At 51.1% G+C, this 19,251-nt stretch overlaps 2 protein-coding genes across 3 annotated transcripts in view; one reads left to right on the top strand and one right to left on the bottom strand.

Moving 5' to 3' along the window:
• The window catches only part of APTX (aprataxin), a 125,218-nt gene that overhangs the window by 10,619 nt on the left and 95,348 nt on the right, over positions 1-19,251 (top strand). The window lies entirely within an intron of this gene.
• On the bottom strand, positions 1,988-6,561 carry SPINK4 (serine peptidase inhibitor Kazal type 4). 2 transcript variants are annotated; one of them, XM_075740583.1, is made up of 5 exons: positions 6,473-6,561; positions 5,460-5,494; positions 5,024-5,136; positions 3,451-3,538; positions 1,988-3,357 (listed from the first exon to the last, which is right to left on the bottom strand). In XM_075740583.1, the coding sequence occupies exons 1-4, from the start codon at positions 6,537-6,539 to the stop codon at positions 3,484-3,486; spliced, it is 270 nt and encodes an 89-aa protein (XP_075596698.1). In that variant the 5' UTR covers positions 6,540-6,561; the 3' UTR covers positions 1,988-3,357; positions 3,451-3,483. The 2 variants fall into 2 exon arrangements, with proteins under 2 accessions (XP_075596698.1, XP_075596697.1); XM_075740582.1 differs by lacking the exon at positions 1,988-3,357 and having other exon boundaries at positions 3,372-3,538; positions 6,473-6,559.

Raw genomic sequence — 19,251 nt, 5'->3', positions numbered from 1 at the left:
GCAGATGTGGCCAAAGCTGCATCCCCTTTGCTACGGATGAATTTGTGCAAGTAGGTTAAACTTTCTGGCCAGTCTTGATTGCATGAACTGTTGCAGCTGGACACTTTACAGTGTGCCAGACACCGCTTCCCTCCCCTTTTTCTCCACATTTCCTTTCACCTAGCCCTGGGCCACCTTCACTAATGTATCCAGTTTCCTAGGTGAGGACATGGAGGAGCTCAACCAGGTATCCAGCAACCTGAGCAGCTCCAGTGTCAGAGAGTCCTTGAGTGTTACTGGAGCTGATTGGCAGGGGAACAACCTTGGGTACTTCTTACTGTGTGGGTCCGCCACATGGTTTTCTCTACCCAAAAGCCTTGGGAATGCTTTGTCCAAGGGACAGATGGACCTAGGGCTGGATCCTTCCACCAGGCCTGTCTCTTGGCACTGTTGGGAGTGCCATCACTGCAGACATAGCAACGCCAATGTATAAGTCAAGGCTCTTTATGACCCTCAATGGTATCTCTGTTTACCCCCATCTAGCACTGCTACTTCAAGGCAATATACAGAGATTTCTCTATCCCTCCTTGCAGTCATGGACATAGCCCTGAACCCAAGGTTCACTGGGGGGTCAGTGTGGGCAGCTGGGGAAGCTATGCTGCTGTCACTCTAGCAGGGTGTCAGGGCACTTCTTCCAGTTTTGTCTTGCATGACAATGACAGTGAAATGATTTTCAGGCTTGTCCTTCACTCCCTGACTTGAGGCAGGTTTGGGGGCAACTTGCCTGGTTGCAACATGCTTCTCTGGGAGCAGGACTACCAGTAGCTCTGTGTGATGAACTGTGATGCCTGTGAAAACAGATAATCCCTTCCTCCCCCTACCTTGACTGAAGCATGAAAAGATGGGAAATGGATAAATTCAACAAGCAAAACTGTATGCAAAAGTGCAAATCCATGTGCATACCCCCTGCCACAGACCAGTGCATTGCAGGTATCTTGCTGTCCACCAAATGCCTCCTGAGTCTCGCTTGACCTTTCCAGACACAAATCTGCCAGGTTTCAGAGTCAGGCTCTCTGCACCAGGCTGGATCCGGCAATCCTGCACTGGCCCCTGAGGTCTGTGGTGGTGTTAAATCATTCCCTTCGCCTCCCCTTGGTCTCCCACTCGTCCCTGAACCATGTGAAATAAACAGGCAAATCCACTGGTCCCTGGGGAGGATGGGTATCTTTGAATTCACTGCATGTAGAGTCAACACTGACCCTGTCCTTAGGCTGCCCACGCTTTGACCTTGCAGGACTGGCCCGCAAGCGTGTGCTTTAGCTTTGCAGTTTCTGAATAAACACTCCACATTGTGCTGGAAGCATGCGGTTTGCCTCTTCAGAGGAGCCCCCGAATTGCCTGTGTTGGTTTTTCCTAGCCTCTGCAAATAACTAGACATGGCTCTCAGGGGATACGCAGTGACGGGCTGCAGCAAATCTGCCTGTGCTGCTCAAGCCACTGCATGGGGCTCAGATGCTGGTGCTCCCCTGCCCTGGGGTGAGGATGGATCACAGTTACACACGATGCTATGCTGGGCATAACCTTCCCCTCAGCCCTGGCAGAGAGCTGGGACAGAGCCTGCGGCTGGGTTGGCAAGAGTAGGAGCAGAAAACCCCAGGAGAGTAGTGCATTTGTGTTATTCACCGTGGAAGTGTTTTGAGGGTGATGACCCCACCAAAGCCTTTCCCTACAATGCAGGTGAGACAGCATCTGAAGGTTTGCACAGAAGGACTGGCAACGCAGAGAGCGCCACACAGCCAGACCACCTCTCTTTCAGTGTCTGAGGACTGGAAGGGGGCAAATGGGCTTCCAGAGCCCTGGGACAAATGAGCAGATGGTGTAATAGCAGCAGCTGTGGATAGGTGGGCAAGCTGTGTCCCCTCCCCTGCAGAAGTGGAAAGAGTCCAGGGAAGGAAAACAGGGACCACCAAAGCTCTGGACAACTCTGAGCAACTAGCCAGGCTATGACTTTTCAGCTTGTGGAAGAGCTCTTAATGAGAGAAAAGCTTTTAATGACAGCAGCTGCCTCTGAGACAGAAAATGGTGAAGGCCAGGTCAGATGGATCTCCCATCTCACCAAGCATAGCTATTTTATGCTCCTCAACACTATTTCCAGCTGCAGCATTAAATCTATCAGCAATGGCTTTGTCATGAATTACAGTGCTGCCATGTCCCACCTGGTGGGTTTCCAAGAGGGTACAGAACTGGAAGAGGTGTGTGGGGATATATTACATGACCAGCGGGCCAAGCACACTAGCCATGATGCTGGCAGAGCTCCCAGACTTGCAGGGCAGTCACTGACTCCAGGGAGCTTGCTTGACCGTATGATGCACGCGGACCCTTCCCCAGACACCTGCAAATAAGTCATGTGTGTATAGTAGCAAGTCAGAGCTGCATGATCCCCCGTGGGTGAGCACAGACCTGTCCTTGAAGAGGTTCATTTCACACTGAAGCACTTTTCAAAGCAACCCAGTGCTTTGCTTAAAGCTGATCAGAAATCTCAACCAGTCATTCTGTAGAAATACAACATCTGGTGCAGGACTGAACTGAATTCAGGAGGCAAGTCCTGAATTAGCCAGTGCCCTCTGATCTCTGCCACTGCGAGCAAAGGGAGCCGCTTGCATACCCAAGCTGTGCAATCTTTTTACAGGTATTTCGTGAAAGGCGAGTTGTGTCCCATCTGGTAGAAGTGGAAGACAAAAGAGCAGAGGGAGCCCCAGAGACTGCTGATGCACACTTACACTGTTACTGCCCTGCCACAGTCCCAAAGACGGCTCTGACAACAGGAGCAAACTAGACCTGAAATTTGGCAACTGGCTGGGAATCTGCAGTTCCTGGAGAGCATTTCTGGGTAATTAGTTCAGTTTGGAGGTTGCTCTCAAATGCTGGAGCAGAGATACAGAGTCCTTTGCATTCAGGATCTCCACCTGGGGCTTTTCCATGTTCCTGTGTGTTTTCTGGGCTGATTCCTGTTGTGAAAAGCTCTTGGATAAAAAGTGGAATAACATCTAATATGAGAAGCGCAGATGATACTGTTTTCTGTTTACATCAGCTCTGGAAGCAGGGATGTTTACTAGGGAGCCAGGGAGTTGTCTTCTCCCATGCTGAAGAAACTTTCCCTTCACAACTGCACTTGTTCAGCACCTTCTTCACCGGGATCTGTTGTTTCTTCCTACTCCCACATGGCCTTTCTCACAGGAATGCGGATGAAATAATACTCACAGTGCAGAGCCCTGGTATGTGATGTGGATTTGAAATGAATGTTTTGACTGCATGCTGTTAGTAGCCCTTTGTGGGAACGGCTTGTTCTGTTTCCCCTCAGCCTTGTATAAAAAAGTGCTGTTGAAATAAGATTGTGTATGTCATTTTATTATTCACCATCGCTAACTTAAATGTGCAATCAGCACAGAGCACACAGGATCAATTAATCACCTGTTTCTAGGCTCAGGAAAGCTACCAGAAAGCTCAGATATCTTGACACTCCCCGTCTTTCAAAATCCGGATGTCTTGCCTGGTTTTCCTAGAATAACGTAGGAAAAAAGAGTAAGAGCTCAAAAATATCCTCCCCACGTCATGCTTTGGCTCCCGACCAGCCCGTGGAACAGAGCTGACTATTATAAAATTGGCTTGCTCATTTTCCTGTCTAAGAAGCTGAGGTGACTGCAAGCCATCCTGGCCTACTAATGCCCCTCCCTGGGCGTGCAGCACTGGTGGTGGGTCTCCAGCACAACCTGCTCAGAGCAGGGCTGTTCCCAGTGTGAGGTTACGGTAGTCATGGCTTTGTCTGAGCCCTAACTACCACCCCACAAGGATGGACACACCCCCACCTCCATGGTGCACCACCCTCCTGGGGAAGGGGTTTCTCCCGTGTCCAACCTGTACCCTCTGGGGCTGCTGCTTGTGGCTGTTGCCTTGTGTTGCATCACCTGCTACCACCAAGAAGAATGTGGCTCTATCCTGTTTGCAACCATAGGCTGCTGCTAGATCCCCCCCAAGCCTCTCCTTCCCCAGACTAGCCGGATGCAGCTCCTCTGCACCTCCTTCCAGCTTCCCTTGATAAGCTGGTCATCCCTGTCCTCCCGCAGCCCAGCACACAGTTTGTGTTATTTGCCATGCAAGTACATTGCTGACCTGTGTTCAACCTGATGTTCACCCTCAGTTCCTTTCTAGCAGGAACTCCTGCTCATACAGTCCCTTCCCAATCTGGACAAAATCACTCCCCCAAAGCAACCCTTGTGCTTCTCATGAGGTCTGTGTTGCCATAGTCCTCAAGTTTATGGTGGTACCTTTGGGTTGAAGCTCTACCAAAAGAGCCATGAGGCACACAACTGGGCATCTGCATTCACAGAGGTCTGTTTGAAGGACTTAGTGGTGTTATTTGACTGTCCAGACTAGATGCCTAGTTGACCTTTTTGCCCATGTGAGTTCAATTCTCCTTCCTCTAATTGCAGGCAGCACAGACCGTGGGACCTTCCCCATCTTCTGTGGAGCATCTGGTTTGTTGCTAGGTTGCGGGCACTAGTGTTAGAGGATGTCCTGGCCACAGGCTCCTGACCTCACCTTTTGGATCTGCTGATCATGCAGCCACAGAGTGGTCTGATTTAGCAAGCTGATCCAATAGATGAATATTCAGCTCTTCTGTGGGATTAGTCCACTGCCAACACAACGAGCTAAATCCCTCAGCCTGCAGCTGCACAGTAGTCACTAAACACGGTGCCAAGGATGGGGCAGGACCCTGCAGGCAAGGGCTGGGGGCATGCCTGCACCTATCTGCAGGCACTGCCATGCGGGAGGGTGAAGCTCACAGAGGCTTCAGAGCCCAGCACCCAGTTCAGTTAACATATAAAAGTCCTCTTGCACTTTGCTAGCAGGAACACGTGTGCTTCCCATCTGCCACGGCTTTCCCCAGCCATGGGGGAGCCTGAGTGACGGTATTTGACACACTCCCACTTTCAGGCGGCCAAAATTAGACCCCTGGAGATCTCCACCAAGGGCATGAGCTTACATTTTCTGCACACAGAGCTGGCATTCATTGGCGTAGGTGTTCCCATCAGTCCCACAGACAGGCAAGAGCAGGAGAGGGCAGGCCTGCAGCTCGACCATGTCTCCACACACCGGCTGGAAAGGAGAAACCACAGCACACATTTCAGGGCCAGCAGCACCCATATTTTCCTCCCACAGCACCAGGCAGGAGGAAGTGCCACTGGCGACCTGGTTCCCTCTGCCCTGGACAGGGCAGGGTGTGCACACAGAGTGGGAAAGCAGAGCGGAGAGGACACCACATCCCTCAGTGGGACTCACGACCTTTGATGCAGGTTTGATGCTGGAGCACCAGTACCCATGAGGTTGGGGATGATTGTTAGTAACAGCCTTTCTCCCAGGCACGGCAGGCACTAAATTCTGTCTCAAGCCATGAACAAGGAAAACCAGAAATCTCTTACCCTTCTCAGGCCACTCCCTTCGTTCACCTCTGCCCCTGAAACAGAGCAGAGACCCGTCACCATGGCACATCTGTGGCTGTGGCAGGAACATGCAGCACTGACAGAGGGACATGTCCAAACCAAAGGGAAGGCAGGGTTGCACAGGGTCCACTCAGGACCCAGATCAGCTGTGTGGGTTTTGTGAGGGGGGATCAGTTTGCTGCATGTCACCCTCCACCCTCCCAGCAGCACAGTGTATTCGCAGCTGAGCCAGCTGGGAGAAACTGAGAATGCCTGTTCCCATTCCCTTATCCATCTCCAGACAGCCCTCTCTCCCAGTCTCTGGACCTGGAACTCCATAGAGCATCCAACACATCCCAGGAAATGTGAACCGATGCAGTGCTGCATGGGGACATGGGGTATCTGCAGAGGGCTGAGGCTGGATGATGCCGCACAGCTGGACAACAGTCATCCCAAGGGAGTACTATATTTGGTGGGTTCCTTTTCTGCAGTCAGGCAGAGCAGTAGCAGCAGTTCACAGCCCATCTGTGTGGTGCACAAATGTCCTGGGAGCACGAGGGCTTGCACACAGGCTGCTGCAGGATCACCCCTACATGCACCTAGGTGGCACTGATTTTCCAGAGCCTACAAACAGCTGCTGAATCTGCTCAGCACGTAGTGCTCTTACAAGGGCTTCCAGGTCTTCAAGGAGGCAGGAACAACAGTAGCTGCCGCCCCAGTGTACGCGCTGTCCTCCCACACCCCAGTTCCCATTCACATCACAGCCTGTCTGCTATCCCACCCCTCTCCCGAGTGCAATATGCCCGATGAAGCAGTCTGTAACCCTTGCCCTGAACTGCTAATAATGGACGGTGTGTTTGCTCCAGTCCTTCCCCACCATGCTGCAGCTGTGTTTCCTCACCATCCTCACCTCCTCTCCAAACCAGAGTTTCTATCCTCCCACCCATTTTTGGTCCCTCTGTATTCCCAACCCACCACTGAAGAGCCGGCTGCCAGCAGCAGAGCAGACTTACCACCAGCAGCAACAGAAGTCACCAGTGCCACCACCAGCAGCAGCAGCAGCAGGTCCCTCACAGGCATGGCTGGTTCAGGCGCACACACTCATGCACCTCGCTCCGCTCATGGCTGCCTTTATAGGGAAGGGCACCGGCTTATCTCAGCAGTGCTGGGAAAAGGAGCATTTTGAGCAGCATTTGATCTGCGCTGGGAACAGCTGGACTGTGCACCCAGAGGGATCACTTGAGCACTCTTATGCACTGATAAACCACACCAGTGCCACCTGCCAGCTCCAGGTGCCGGCACTGGAGGCTGCTTTACAATCCTTTTGCAGTGTAGTCCAAAATGGGCAATGCTGCTCTTGTCGCTCCACCCAGCCAGATTACCTCTGGATATATCTCACCCGAACCAGCCCTCCAGCTGTGCAGCTGCTGTTCTTCACAAGTGGCAGGTATCTCCATTTGGGTTGGGAGACTTCACACAGAAAAACCAGGAAATTTGGGCTGCTTTGGGTGGCTGTGCTGTGGCCTGAGTATTATCCCATGAGACCTGGCCAGCCGGATGCTCAGCTGCCTGATGGACTGGGCAGGACCCCAGGAGGTGGATCTCAAACACACAGGAGGCCTGCCATCATGCTGTGGCAAGCCCACCCCTGCCTAGGTGGGATGGGACAGACTGGAGGTGCAGAGGGGCTGGAGGGAATGAAATTCAGCTGAGTGGGAGCAGGGAGCTGCAGGTGCAGCCGCAAACTGTGCTCCTCTACCCATCATCATGGGCAGTTTAATACCTTGCTCCACTCACCAGCTTGGGCAGTTTAACGGTTGCAGCTGAGATCGACAGAGGAAAAAGATCTTTATTACAAGATTCAGTGTGATGGAAGGGGACTGTGTGCATAGATTCCTAGTTTAAATATGCAGACGTGGCACATACAGCAAGGGAGGGGACAGAGAGGCTGGAGAGGATCCTCAGTGGTAAGTGACGCCAACTCTTCAGTGAAGGACTTCTCAGCATCGCCACCCCAGAATATGCCAGCGACTTTGCCTACAAGACTGGATGCTCGACATCAGTCTTTCTGTGGGAGCATCCTCACCACCTCTGAGAAGTTGAATTTTCCACATCCATCCCTACCTTCCTCTGGTGAATCAAAATCAATTGGTGAAGGATGAAGGATGGAAAAGAGGACCACTGAGTGGAAATTTGGTGTTGTAGCTGAAGACCAGTGTTGACCAAAAACTTCTCTAGGACAGATTTGAGATGAAGTCTGGGCCAGAAGTGACAGAGCACCTCCTTCACCCTAGAGTGGGTAGGACATGCTGTGTGCACAAGGGGCAGCCACAGGGTAGGTGTCCTACAGAAACCAACAGCAGGCTGGGAGAGCTCCAGACACCCACAGCATTCACATTTGCACTTGCTGAGGAGCTGACCACGACCATGCTCAGGACATTTCTTCCCCACAGTATTACCTGAGGCTTAGGTAGGTACCCGCTGGCCTCAGCCGGCTCAGACAAGAGGGAACAGCTTGCTGAGCATCCCCTGTGGCCAGAGCAGTACAGGCCCTGCCGAGGGCTGCTTCCATCCTTGCACTTGGTTGGTTCTTGCACCCAACTCAACAGGGCTGTGACTACGTTTTGGGAAGGGAGAAAGTAACCAATTCAGGGTTCCCCTTGCAGAACCATTCCTCCATTCTGCCGAGGCGACTGTGCACATGTTTTATATTCCCTCTTCATGGAGTATACATAGTTCAAAAACCTTTGGCTTTTATTATTATTCCACTTTGGAAATCCCTCAACTAAAGTAAATATTTAACTGCATTAGCAGTTGGTCCTGAGGCACATGGGGGCCTGTTGGACTTGTTTAGTCTCGTACAGGGGAGGCCAAGGATCTGATAGCAGCCTACAACTGCTTCAAGGGCAGTTGATGGAGCCAACCTCTTCTTGGTAGTGCTAGACAACAGAATAACAAGCAACAGGCACAAACTGCAGTCCTGAGATATTCAGGTCAGGAGTTAGCAAAGAAACCTTACCCCAGAGGGTTAGCAACCCAGACCAGCAGGGAGGCGGGAGATCTCCATTCTCAATGGGCCATGTACCGTAGATGTCCTGACCAAGCCCTGCTGTGCACGACGTTTGGTAGGTGAGCCCTGGAGGGCCCTGCCACCAGCACACTGGGTCCTGGGGACACAGCAGCTCTCACTCCAGGATGTATTTCCTTAGGCACCCACCTTGCAAATCTGGTCTGAGACTACACTCAACTACATGGACATCATGGGGCCACCTTCTGCAAGTTGCTCCCCCACCAACATTCAGCACAGCCCTGGATGGGGGCTATCATGGGTCTTTACAGTCTTTTTCAACATTTTTACTACCAAAAAAACCCCCAAATGCTGATCATAATGCCGCTGCTGCAGCCGCTGCAGAGAACCATACTGTACCGCCGTTCCCAAGCACATCCTGGCTCTTCGGGTCATGCCGGCAGCAGTGCAGGAGCGATGGGCTGGGGTCATGCAGCTGGGACATGTTGTGTGCTCCAGATCGCTCTCCTTGGATGGAGGGAGGCAGGAAATGTCTGCGTCCCCTCTGTGCCAGAGGCAGCAGGTCATGTGGTGCTGGGGAAAAGCTTTTGGCCGATACAAGGCTTGATCTTCCTCCACCTGGTTCCTCAGTGGTATTCAAATGCCTTCACAGAGCAAATAAAAATGACCCACTAAGAGATGACAAAGGGGAAATCACCTCTTGCAAACTGGTTTTATCTTTTCCTGCTTTTCTCTCAAGCACAGGCTTGCAGCCCCTTACGAAAGTCCTGCCTACACCCCCTGGAAGAAGAGGTGGAAAAATTCTTCCTCGGGTGGGACAGGAGGTTTTCTGGTGGCTGCTTGCCCTCACATTGGCCATGCAGTTCCAGCTGTGTGTGAGACAGTCATGAATTTGAGCCTAGGCTTTCCTCATCCGCATTGCAGGTATCACAAAGAGGCCCCCCCCTCTGCTCTCCCCAGTGGGTCCTGGGCTCCCAGCAGTACAGCAGCACATGGGAGAGCTGCTCCCCGTCCCCTGTATAAGGGGCTGCCCTTGGACTCCCCTCAGCTTTTCCCGGGACAGGAGTGAGGGTCCTGGCTCTGCTGCCTCCTCCTCTCACCCTGGCCAGCCGTAGCCCTGCTAGAAGGGCAGGAGGGGGAGGTCTGAAGGTCCCTGGCTTGCCTGCGGAGCTGGAGACTTAGTCTCGCTGCCAGCAAGGCAGAGAAACTGCTGGAGACAGCCACAAGGAAGAAGACTTCTACTTCCAAAACCAATCTCACACTTGTTCCCTCGCAGCATTGCCCCTGCCTTCATGCTTGTTCCCACGCACTCGCTGGCACCCACCTGCCCCGTCACGCTGCCCGCCTGCCATCGCTCGTCACATTATGAGCCCTTATCACACCTTTGCCTCCCAGGTGACTGCAGCACTGTTTGCAGGTTTTCCATCTGGCTGGGCATCGATGGCAGGAGGCCAGGATGGATTGCAACACATCAGCCTTGCTCCACGTCTGCCTGGTGGCCTTATCTGGCCTGGTGTGGCCTTGGTGCCGTCACTGGTCCACCCAGCACCTGCCAGTTCCTTGCTGTTATCTGTTGCCTTTCCTGGATTTCACAGCTGTTCTCGGCCTCCTGGCTTGCTGCGCTCACACCGATATTTTAACTCCTGTTCCGCTGCTCCTCCCAGGGCTTTTGCATACCAACAAATGCTTGGGACCCACAAACCTCTGGGAACAGAGTGCTGCCTTGCTCATGCAGCCCAAGCCCAGAGCCCACAGCCTATCCTCCTCTTGCATGAGGGGCAAGTCCAAAAGAGGAGGTAAGTACCACGCTCATTTTCATCCTTAGCTCCCTCCCTGCCTCCAGATGGGTTTTATAGAGAGGTTGATAGTCTCCGTTCTGCCTCTCCGCTCACGCTGTGATCTCCCTACAAGTAGGAGGGAGAAGGACTGATTTCTTCTTCTCCTTTGAACGCAAAAAGAAGTGGAGATGCAGGTGGCCAGAGGTTTTCCTTTGGCTATACAGGAAAGCCAAAACCTTGTATCTGCAGAGTTGTCCCTGTGTAACCAGGGTAGGGACCAGCTGTCACCACTTCACAGCAATTTCGCCAGACTTTCTGAATCCAGACCACGCCTTTGGCTGCCTCCCTCCTCTCTTCATTACTGCGGGTAAATACTCCCACGTGGCAGGCAGTGAGTAATGCTCATTATTTCTCTGATGATTCAAAAAATTTCCCAATGACACCTTCAGTTTTGAGTGCGCAAGACAGGGTGATTACGCAGACAAATCCTCACACCTGCTGACACTTCCACCAGCAGAGGGGACAGGGCCAAGGTGGCATCAGTCTGGAGAAGATCAGAGCTTCCTACCAAGGCAGGCCATGCGCTGGACCTTGGAGGTGCAGCAGGCTAAGGGGAGCATCCATTGCACGCCTTCTTGCCCCGCTTCAACTGCCAGCTGGAGTTGCTGTAGCTGGGCAGAAGTTGCTGTGGCTCACCCCGATCCAAGGACGCCTGCTTCTCCTCTCCCTTGGGTTTGTGTCTGCCTGTTCTGGTCTCTGGACTGCAAGACATGCTCTGAATGCATCTGTAGTCCACAAGCACCTTGCAGCTCCTTGGTAGCTTAAGGATGGTGTTAACCTTCCTTTTCCCCGTGCTTCCACATGAGGGATGGGTGTCCAAATCCCCAGTGCAAATCTCCAAAACAGCAGAAAACCACAGATTTCCTTTTTTCCCCAGTAAATGCTCAGTATGGGGTAAACCAAGCCACCATGCTGGCATAAGGGAGGGGATGAGGCTGTGTGGCTGGTCTGGATGGGCAGAGCTCTGAGCTAGCTGAGCTGGGACTGCTGCGGGACTGTGCCCTGCTACTCTGAGCTCACACGGTTAACCTGGATGCTGGCAGCAGAGGTAGGTATATTGGCTGTCCTAAGCATACCGACATTCAGTCTTGTTTATCTGGAAACTTGCACTCACTGTAATTTACCAAAAAAAAAATCAGATTTCGGAGTCTTTCTCCCTGGAGTTTGCTTCTGGATGAACAAACCTGTACTGAGCCTCAGCCTTTTACACCTTTTTTTTTCCCAACATTACTGATTCCATGTTGTGTAGGACTGAATGCTGTCATCATTCTGCATTTAGCACCACGCTGGAGGAAGATGGGTAGCACATATGCCAGCTCTCCCCTTCAAAGTGACAGCTGCTCTTGGCAACTATTTGTGGAGGAGGTCCCTCAGCTTTTGCAGAAAAGGCCTGGTCTTCTCAGTCTGCCAGTTGCTAAAGCCCCTGAGGCTACCCCAGGACGAATTAATGTAAAAAGAGGGATGCATTGTAAGAGAATCAGGGAAGTCTTTTTGTTTCTCTGTGCATTGAGGGGATGTTGTTCAGCAACACTACATTTGCATGGATCTTTGGCAGCAGGATCACCCAGTCATGCCTGGCCAACTTTCCTCATCACTGCTGGTAACATTCACGCTTGTCTCTGCTTCCTTCTACACATCCTGGAGTGCAGCATCCATCTGAAGAAAATTCAAGGAATTAAATGCTCTCCAGTGTGCTGTTTATACAGTGAATGTGCAGGCACGCACGCTGCTCAGCACCTTCTCTTTAGCTAAATTGCCAAAGAAGAAGCAGGTCTGACATGCAGATACTAAAAACGCAACTGTGTGTCCTTGAGGTTGCCTGCTACTTCTGACTTCAGAGGCCACCTACTGTGCAGGTATCATTTTTTCCAAATGACCTATTAACTACTGGGGTATGTACAAATTAACACCAGGAGGGAGCCACAACAAATATAATGGAACAGAAGGGCACCATCACCCCCAGTGAAACCCATCACTTTTTCTTCCAGCACATTCCTGCAGCTTTTGGTTTCTATTCCTCTTAAAAGTTGCAGAGTGTACTTTGTGGTTTGCAGAACAAAGTTCTCTATGAGACATCTCATCTATGTTGAAATAGCAATATCATCAGTTGACTAACATCTTTGCTTTACTTTTTATTCTCACACTATGGCCATCTACATCTGTCCGGGTGGATCAGAGCCGAACTAGAAGCATTGCAAGCAGCTTACTTTTGAGTAGTCAGATACTAATGCAAAGTTTCTCTTTTGTGAACCTGTCGGGCAAAAGGATCTCAACAGTGGCACCAAACCAAGTCTTTGTACATAACCCTTATCCCAGATTCTGCTCTGGAAAATACACTGTCCAAGGGCCCAGCCAGGTCCTGGCACCTCTGGACAGATGCTATTCTTGCTGCTGTCAGTCTCAGGAGGCAAAGCAGTGCATAAAGAAGAAATGCACCACTGATAATAACAACCACAAAGCCTGAGCACCCTTGTAATGGATTTATGTTTAAATTGCTGTAACACATGTAACACTTCTTTTATGTTATATGAAGTACTACAGCAGGAGCCACCCAAACCAACAGAAGATGAGCCTTGCAAGGAACTGGGCAAATGCAGCAGTGACCCAACCTGAACTGGCTTTGGAGCCAGGTTTTTGGCAAGGCCCATTTAATCTTATTTTAGTCACTAGAATGGGATGTGTATGGCACCATATCTTGAGCTGAGCTACCATGTCTAGCTATAAAACTCCCCTGAAACAGATAAAGGAACCATTCAGGTTAAAAATGCCGAAGACTGTAACTAAGAAATGATGGTAGTTTCTCTTTATTTAGATGAATGTAACTGCAGGTAGAATACGGCTTTGTGCCTGGCGATGAGTTTCTCTGCAGATGAAGTTATTTTTTTCTCTTGTACTCCTCAACCCACACACAACCGAAGCTTTACAGCCACCTCCCTGTACTCTGACAGGCCTGACTGTGTGCCTCTTGCAGAGGATTATTCTCACTTCTCTGCCAGGGTGAGTACACAAAATGGGACCTGAGACATGATACACAGGTTAGCACCATCCAGTAAAAGAGAGGCACACATGCATTTGTGGCAGGATTGGCTACAACTGACATGGAAGGGGGAATCAGCCCCATAGGGCTGGTAGGGAGATAATGGGCTCACGCACCTTTCCTGTCACAAGTATGGGGGACAGTCTGCAGCAGGACCTGCCAGCACCATTCAGGAGGCAAAAAGGTTAGCAGGAGCTGGTGTGTGTCAGCACCCACTATTTCAGGGCTGCTTGGCACCCTTCCCAAATTGCTGCACTGTGCAAAACCTCCCCACAAAACTGATTCACCGTTGGCAGCGGAAATTAAAAAGGAACTGTGCAAAAGGAGTTACAGGTTTGTAAGATGATGTGAAATATCAGTCTCATGCTCTGCCAAGCTGGACCAGTTTAAGACTTCATTTCAAGTAACGAGCATTGCAAATTGTAGACAAAGCTTGTTGTCTGGTCTGTCATGAGACTTCTTTCCACAGAGACTGTGCTGTCCCTGATTTGACTCTTCCGAACTTTCAGCAAAGGGCAGCTGGATGTTGCTATTAGATCTCCACAGCTTTCTGCCCCTCTTGTTCCTCTGCTGTCTGCCTGTCCCTCCAGCTGAAGTCAGTTCTTCCCAACACTCCGCCTAAACCAGCACCTTGGCAGGAGAGCTCTGCAGCCCACACAGCGGCAAGCAGTGGCCTCTCGGAGCAGGATGCCGGGAGCAGGGGGCTATGCTGGGATGGACCCTCAGTCTCATGGTTCCGTGGCAGAGTGACCTTGCAGGCAGCATGGAGCCATGCCCTTGCCTCTGGCCCCTGTCCTGCAGAAATGCGCAGCTCCACACCGCTGCCACAACGCCGCTGGAAAAAAACCCCAGAGGAATGTGGCTGTCTGCTGCAGCCCTGCACACCAGTGATGCTCGCCCACTCACCTGCTTAGCATGCCCCAGAGTGGGGGAGAGACAGGGAAAGAGAGAAATAGGCACTGGGGATTTCCCAGGGGTTTTGCATGCCTTAAAGGGAGCAATGACCTCAAAGAAAGTCTCCCTCATCCCACGCCGCCGGAGAGGGAGCATGTACCTCTTCTGCTGGCAGTCCTGGAAGCAGCATTTCTATGAACGGAGCTGCACTAAATTTGCCCGATCGCGCAGCTGCACAGCGCAGCGCACGGGGCCGGAGCCCGCGGCGTGGGTGCCCACGCAGGGCGGGTGCCCACGCAGGGCGGGTGCCCACGCAGGGTGGGTGCCCAGCACTGCGCGTGAACGGTGCCAGCAGAGGGCAGTTGCGAACGGCCCCCCCCACGCAGCGCAGGGCCCCACTGCCACCTACCGCTGTCCGCCAAGCCCTCCTCGTCTGGCCCTTCCCCAAGTCTGGACCTTACCTCTCTACTTCTCATCTCGTCTGCTTCTTTGCCCGAGCCGCGTTCATCCCGGGCACCTCTTTCATGCCCTGGGGAGGTGTGGTGCGTGTTTTTTGCTCTTGTGAACAACCTGGGGCTGTGGGCTTCACCCCCATGCCATCCAAGGCTGCTTACACGTGCAGAGCCTGCTGCTGTCTCCAGGGATGCTCAGGGCTGCTGTGACCACGCTGAAGACCAGGGTCACAAGCCCAAACTTGCACTCTCCCTGCAGAAGCAAACAACAGGATGCTTGCTGAGCTTGGGATAAGCTGGTGGAAGTGCTTCAGCGGGGCTGTGCTTCTCTGTGCCCTCCCTTGCCAGAAAAGGGCTTGTGAGACTTGACACAGAGATACTCAGAAGGGCTAGACCAACTCCTGCACTCCTATTGTCCCAGCCACCTTCAACTCCCCAAGGCCATGCACTCAGAGAGGCCACGTTTTGCTGTGGATCAGCCATGTGGATACAGCCCTGCACTGCTGGTGATGACCACACGCTGCTCTTCAGGCCAGGAGTCGTTGCCCCATGGAAGCAGTGGGTGCTACCCCCATGGCTAAAACACTGACCTCAGTGTGGACCTGGAAAGCTAGATCACTCTGAAACAAATCCTTCCATGAGCTGCAGGATTCATTAACCCTCATCTGGCACATATTCACATCCTTTCCTGGATTCTGCCATGCTCCTTGAGAACTTTGCTTTTCCTCTAAGAGTACAGGGCTTAGAACCTGCCTCTTCCCCCTCATACTTTGATGCCTAGCTACAAATGTGTCTCCATATTACCAGTGAACTTTCACTCTGTCCCACCCTGATGGCTTGTTTCAGCAAGTATTTTGGTTGTTTATGATCTCTTCCAACTGCCAAGTTTGATTAAAATCAGACTCACAAGTCATTAGGCATGGTGGATGGACAGATGTATTCATGTGCAGCAAAGCAGTGTAGTCACACAGCAGTTTGTTGTAGGGAGAAAAAGGCTTAAAATTAGATTCACCATAAAGAATATCACCACCACAATGAAGCCAGGGAGCTAGAAGTTGATTTGGGTATGACTGGTAAAGTGAGATCTCCAAGGACTCTTCACAGCTTGGGCTAGGGTTGGGCTGGGGTGGAGACTGCAATAGTGAAAAGCTGGAGAGTGCTGACGTGCAGTGTGCGCAGGCAGACCTTCCCTAAGGACATGCATGTAGGCATTTTTCCTTTAAGGCCTGTATTTCTATTTCCTCATTCATGGGTTCAGTAAGACATCTTACCCTTATACCAAAAATAGGTGTGCCATTGTGTATTTAGATTGATATAGCTATATTTACACATACACACATCACTGCATGCTTCCATGTGTGCAGAGTACAAATGATCCCTGGCTGCAACAGAGGCTTCTTTCATCACAAAGTCTGCTCTACTTCCAGAGCTGTGTTGAGTGTGAGCAAGACAGGGGTCCCATGGAAAAAATGGCATTATTTTTATGCCACTCACACAAAACATAGCGGGCATTCATGGTAGGGTGCTACAACGGACCTGTGGAAAAATGTGTTAGTGTTATGGTTTAACCCTAGCCAGAAACTAAGCCCCACGCAGCCGCTCACTCACTCCCCCATGGCAGGATGGGGGACAGAATTGGAAGAGCAAAAGTGAGAAAACTCGTGTGTTGAGATAAAGACAGTTTAACAGGTAAAGCAAAAGCCACACACACAAGCAAAGCAAACCGAGGAATTCATTCCCCACTTCCCATGGGCAGGCAGGTGTTCAGCCATCTCCAGGAAAGCAGGGCTCTGTCACACGTAATGGTGACTGGGGAAGACAAACGCCATCACTCTGAACATCCCCCTCGCCCCTTCCTTCTTCTTCCCTCAGCTTTATAAGCTGAGCATGACATCATATGGTACAGGATATCCCTGTGGTCAGTTGGGGTCAGCTGTCCCAGCTGTGTCCCCTCCCAACTCCTTGTGCACCCCCAGCCCACTCGCTGGTGGGGTGGTGTGAGGAGCAGAAAAGGCCTTGGCTCTGTGTGAGCACTGCTCAGCAGGAATGAAACCATCCCTGTGTCATCAACACTGTTTTCAGCACAAATCCAAATCATAGCCCCATACCAGCTACTATGAAGAAAATTACTCTATCCCAGCCAAAACCAGCACAGTTAGATACTTCCTAACCCTCTGATGTTTGTACTAAACACTGTGCTGTAACTTCTTTTGCTATTGTTTGCTATAATTAAGACATGACATATATACTAGTGTCACAGGAAATCAAATTAACTGTACCTTGAGTCACAACTGAGGTCTGACTCTCAATGCACCACAGGGAACTTTCCCTACAAGTGCCCATTTCAAAGCTGAAAGACAGACAAATTTCACTAGCACAAGTCCAGGTATTTGCTGACAGCAGTGAAACATGGAAACGCTGGACCCACCTACAAGTTCTGAAGAATGGATTGTCTGCTGAGAGTCATGTTGCTGGGTTGCCTTCTGCTAACTGATCCATAAAAGACGTCTGGAGAGCCTGGAGGCTTTGAAAGCTGGGTTTGCTCATTGAAGCAGGCAATTTATGAGGTGGTCCGTAGTTGAATGTTGACTGAGAATGCCAGCAGTGATGGCATTAGTGTCATGGACACCAGCATTGTCATCATGAACCTCACAAAATCAGGTTTAACCAAAGCACAAGATGATTATTAGAATGACTGGCAGAAGGTGTCAGAAAGAACTGAGAAACATGCAAGTGAACAGAAAAGCGAAAGCAGACATCTCTAGTCATGCACCTTGACTGCAGAATAACTCTTTCTCCTTGAGCTTCCTCATAGCAAAAGCTATGCTCATCTTCCAAACGAGCTCTCAGGTGGTTAGCGGAAGCCACTTGGGAAGGGCAAAGAGACACTGAGACCTGAAGTCAACTCCTTGACCTGCCAGAAAAAGGAAACTCCTTCATCCCAGAGCAAGGTAGATTTGTCCAGATTCAAGAGTACTCCCGGAGATTGCTGACCACTTCATTTTTTAAAAGTAAGTGCAGACTCTCCCACTGATAGCAACAGCTATGCTTCCTGGGCATTTTCTTCCTGCTTCTGCTCTCTCAGCACAGTTATCACAAACCGAAGCCATGCCCTGTTGGTTTTTACCACAGCCAGTAGCGAAAAGCATGTGCATTTCCTTGTGCGTAGCATTGAACAGCTACAGTCCTTGGAATTAGATGACAAAACATTGATCTGGTGAGGTCCAGCTAGTCCAAATCTCAACACAAACCAAGAGAAACAGCCACATGCAGCGTCTAATCTCAGAGAAGAGTGCCAGTCTTGAGACTAAGAAACAGCCATGTTGTCAGAGGTCAAAGGATGGGACACGGTACACTTCTTCAAAGACCACAGACGGCATATTAATCTGAAGAGTACCTGTGAGCAGTGATTGAATGAACACCGAAGGAGTATCCAAACACATTGGACGAGAGCCCAGCTCCACAGACCAGCACTTTGGCGATCCACCAAGCAGCACTGGAGGCTGCTGAAATCAGCAGACCACAAGGGCTGAGGGAAGTGGGAGTGGTGTATGCATGTGTTGGGAAGTAGTTTTAACCAATGACAAGAAGACAGATTCACTTCTCCTTGTAGTAACTTTGCTTTCATGAGACAAAATAAACAGTAACATTAAATAGTAGCATTAAGCACTACTGGCAGGAGTTATTTATTGGACTTGAAAACCACTTGAGTGTCACCCGGTGTCCCTGAAGCACTCTGAGGCTCACAGGGCTAACCAGATACATGCAAATCTGCCAGACTGCCAGCAGGATTTTGCCTGGTCAGCTGTCAGTCTTGCTTATCCCATGAGTCACTGGTGCCCACTGACCCCTCTCCAGTCAGCTGTGAGCAGGGTGCCTGCAGCGCCCAGGGGAACAGCAAGGTTAGTACTGGCTTTCCGACTGTCACTGCCCTTACCGAAGGACAACACTAAACCCTCCCACCATCACTGCTGCTGGCTAAGACAGGGTTACAGGGCAGCTCCAAGGAGTTTCTTTCCATGCTCGTGGACTCACAACTCGTAGGAAACACGTGTAACTTTGAGGGACACTGGATGGTGCCCAGACCTGCTTGCCCAGGCACTTCTACTGGCTTGATGACGGACATGAGGAAACTCCTTCCTCAGGAATGTGGGACAGGGTACCAGAGAGGTGGAGATCCCCATGCTGGGCAGCTTTCGAGACTCAGTGGGACAAAACCACAGCTGACTTCACCTACTGCTGGCAATAGTGTTACTCCGAGGAGGATGTTTGGCTGTAGACCTCCAAAAGGCCCTGCCACTGGCACTGCTGGGGTCCTGTGATTTATGCAACAAAAAGGTGGTCCTGGCCTTTTTCGCCTTGCACAAAATGCGTTGAAACAAGCTCCATCGAGCTGACAGAAACTACAGTTTACACACAGTCATGCCAAGTGAAGACTACCTGCAACCCTCCAAGGGGCACAAACCCAAATACAGCCTGCACTACCCAGCAGCTCGCAGCTGCCTCTTACGCCATCTGCTAAACCCGAGCGTTTTTGCTTGCT

Source organism: Balearica regulorum, chromosome Z (assembly GCF_011004875.1).
Source record: "Balearica regulorum gibbericeps isolate bBalReg1 chromosome Z, bBalReg1.pri, whole genome shotgun sequence".
In the NCBI taxonomy this organism is placed as follows: Eukaryota; Metazoa; Chordata; class Aves; order Gruiformes; family Gruidae; genus Balearica; species Balearica regulorum.
This window is presented reverse-complemented; position numbering and strand designations above follow the sequence as displayed.

Bases quoted from the DNA above. Each gene is read 5' to 3' on its own strand.
- SPINK4 (XM_075740583.1), bottom strand. From the start codon at position 6,539: ATGCCTGTGAGGGACCTGCTGCTGCTGCTGCTGGTGGTGGCACTGGTG. The intron at 5,495-6,472 runs GTAAGTCTGCTC...GCTCTGTTTCAG, and splicing joins GACTTCTGTTGCTGCTGGTG to GGGCAGAGGTGAACGAAGGG. The intron at 3,539-5,023 runs GTAAGCTCATGC...ACGTTATTCTAG, and splicing joins CAGCTCTGTGTGCAGAAAAT to GAAAACCAGGCAAGACATCC.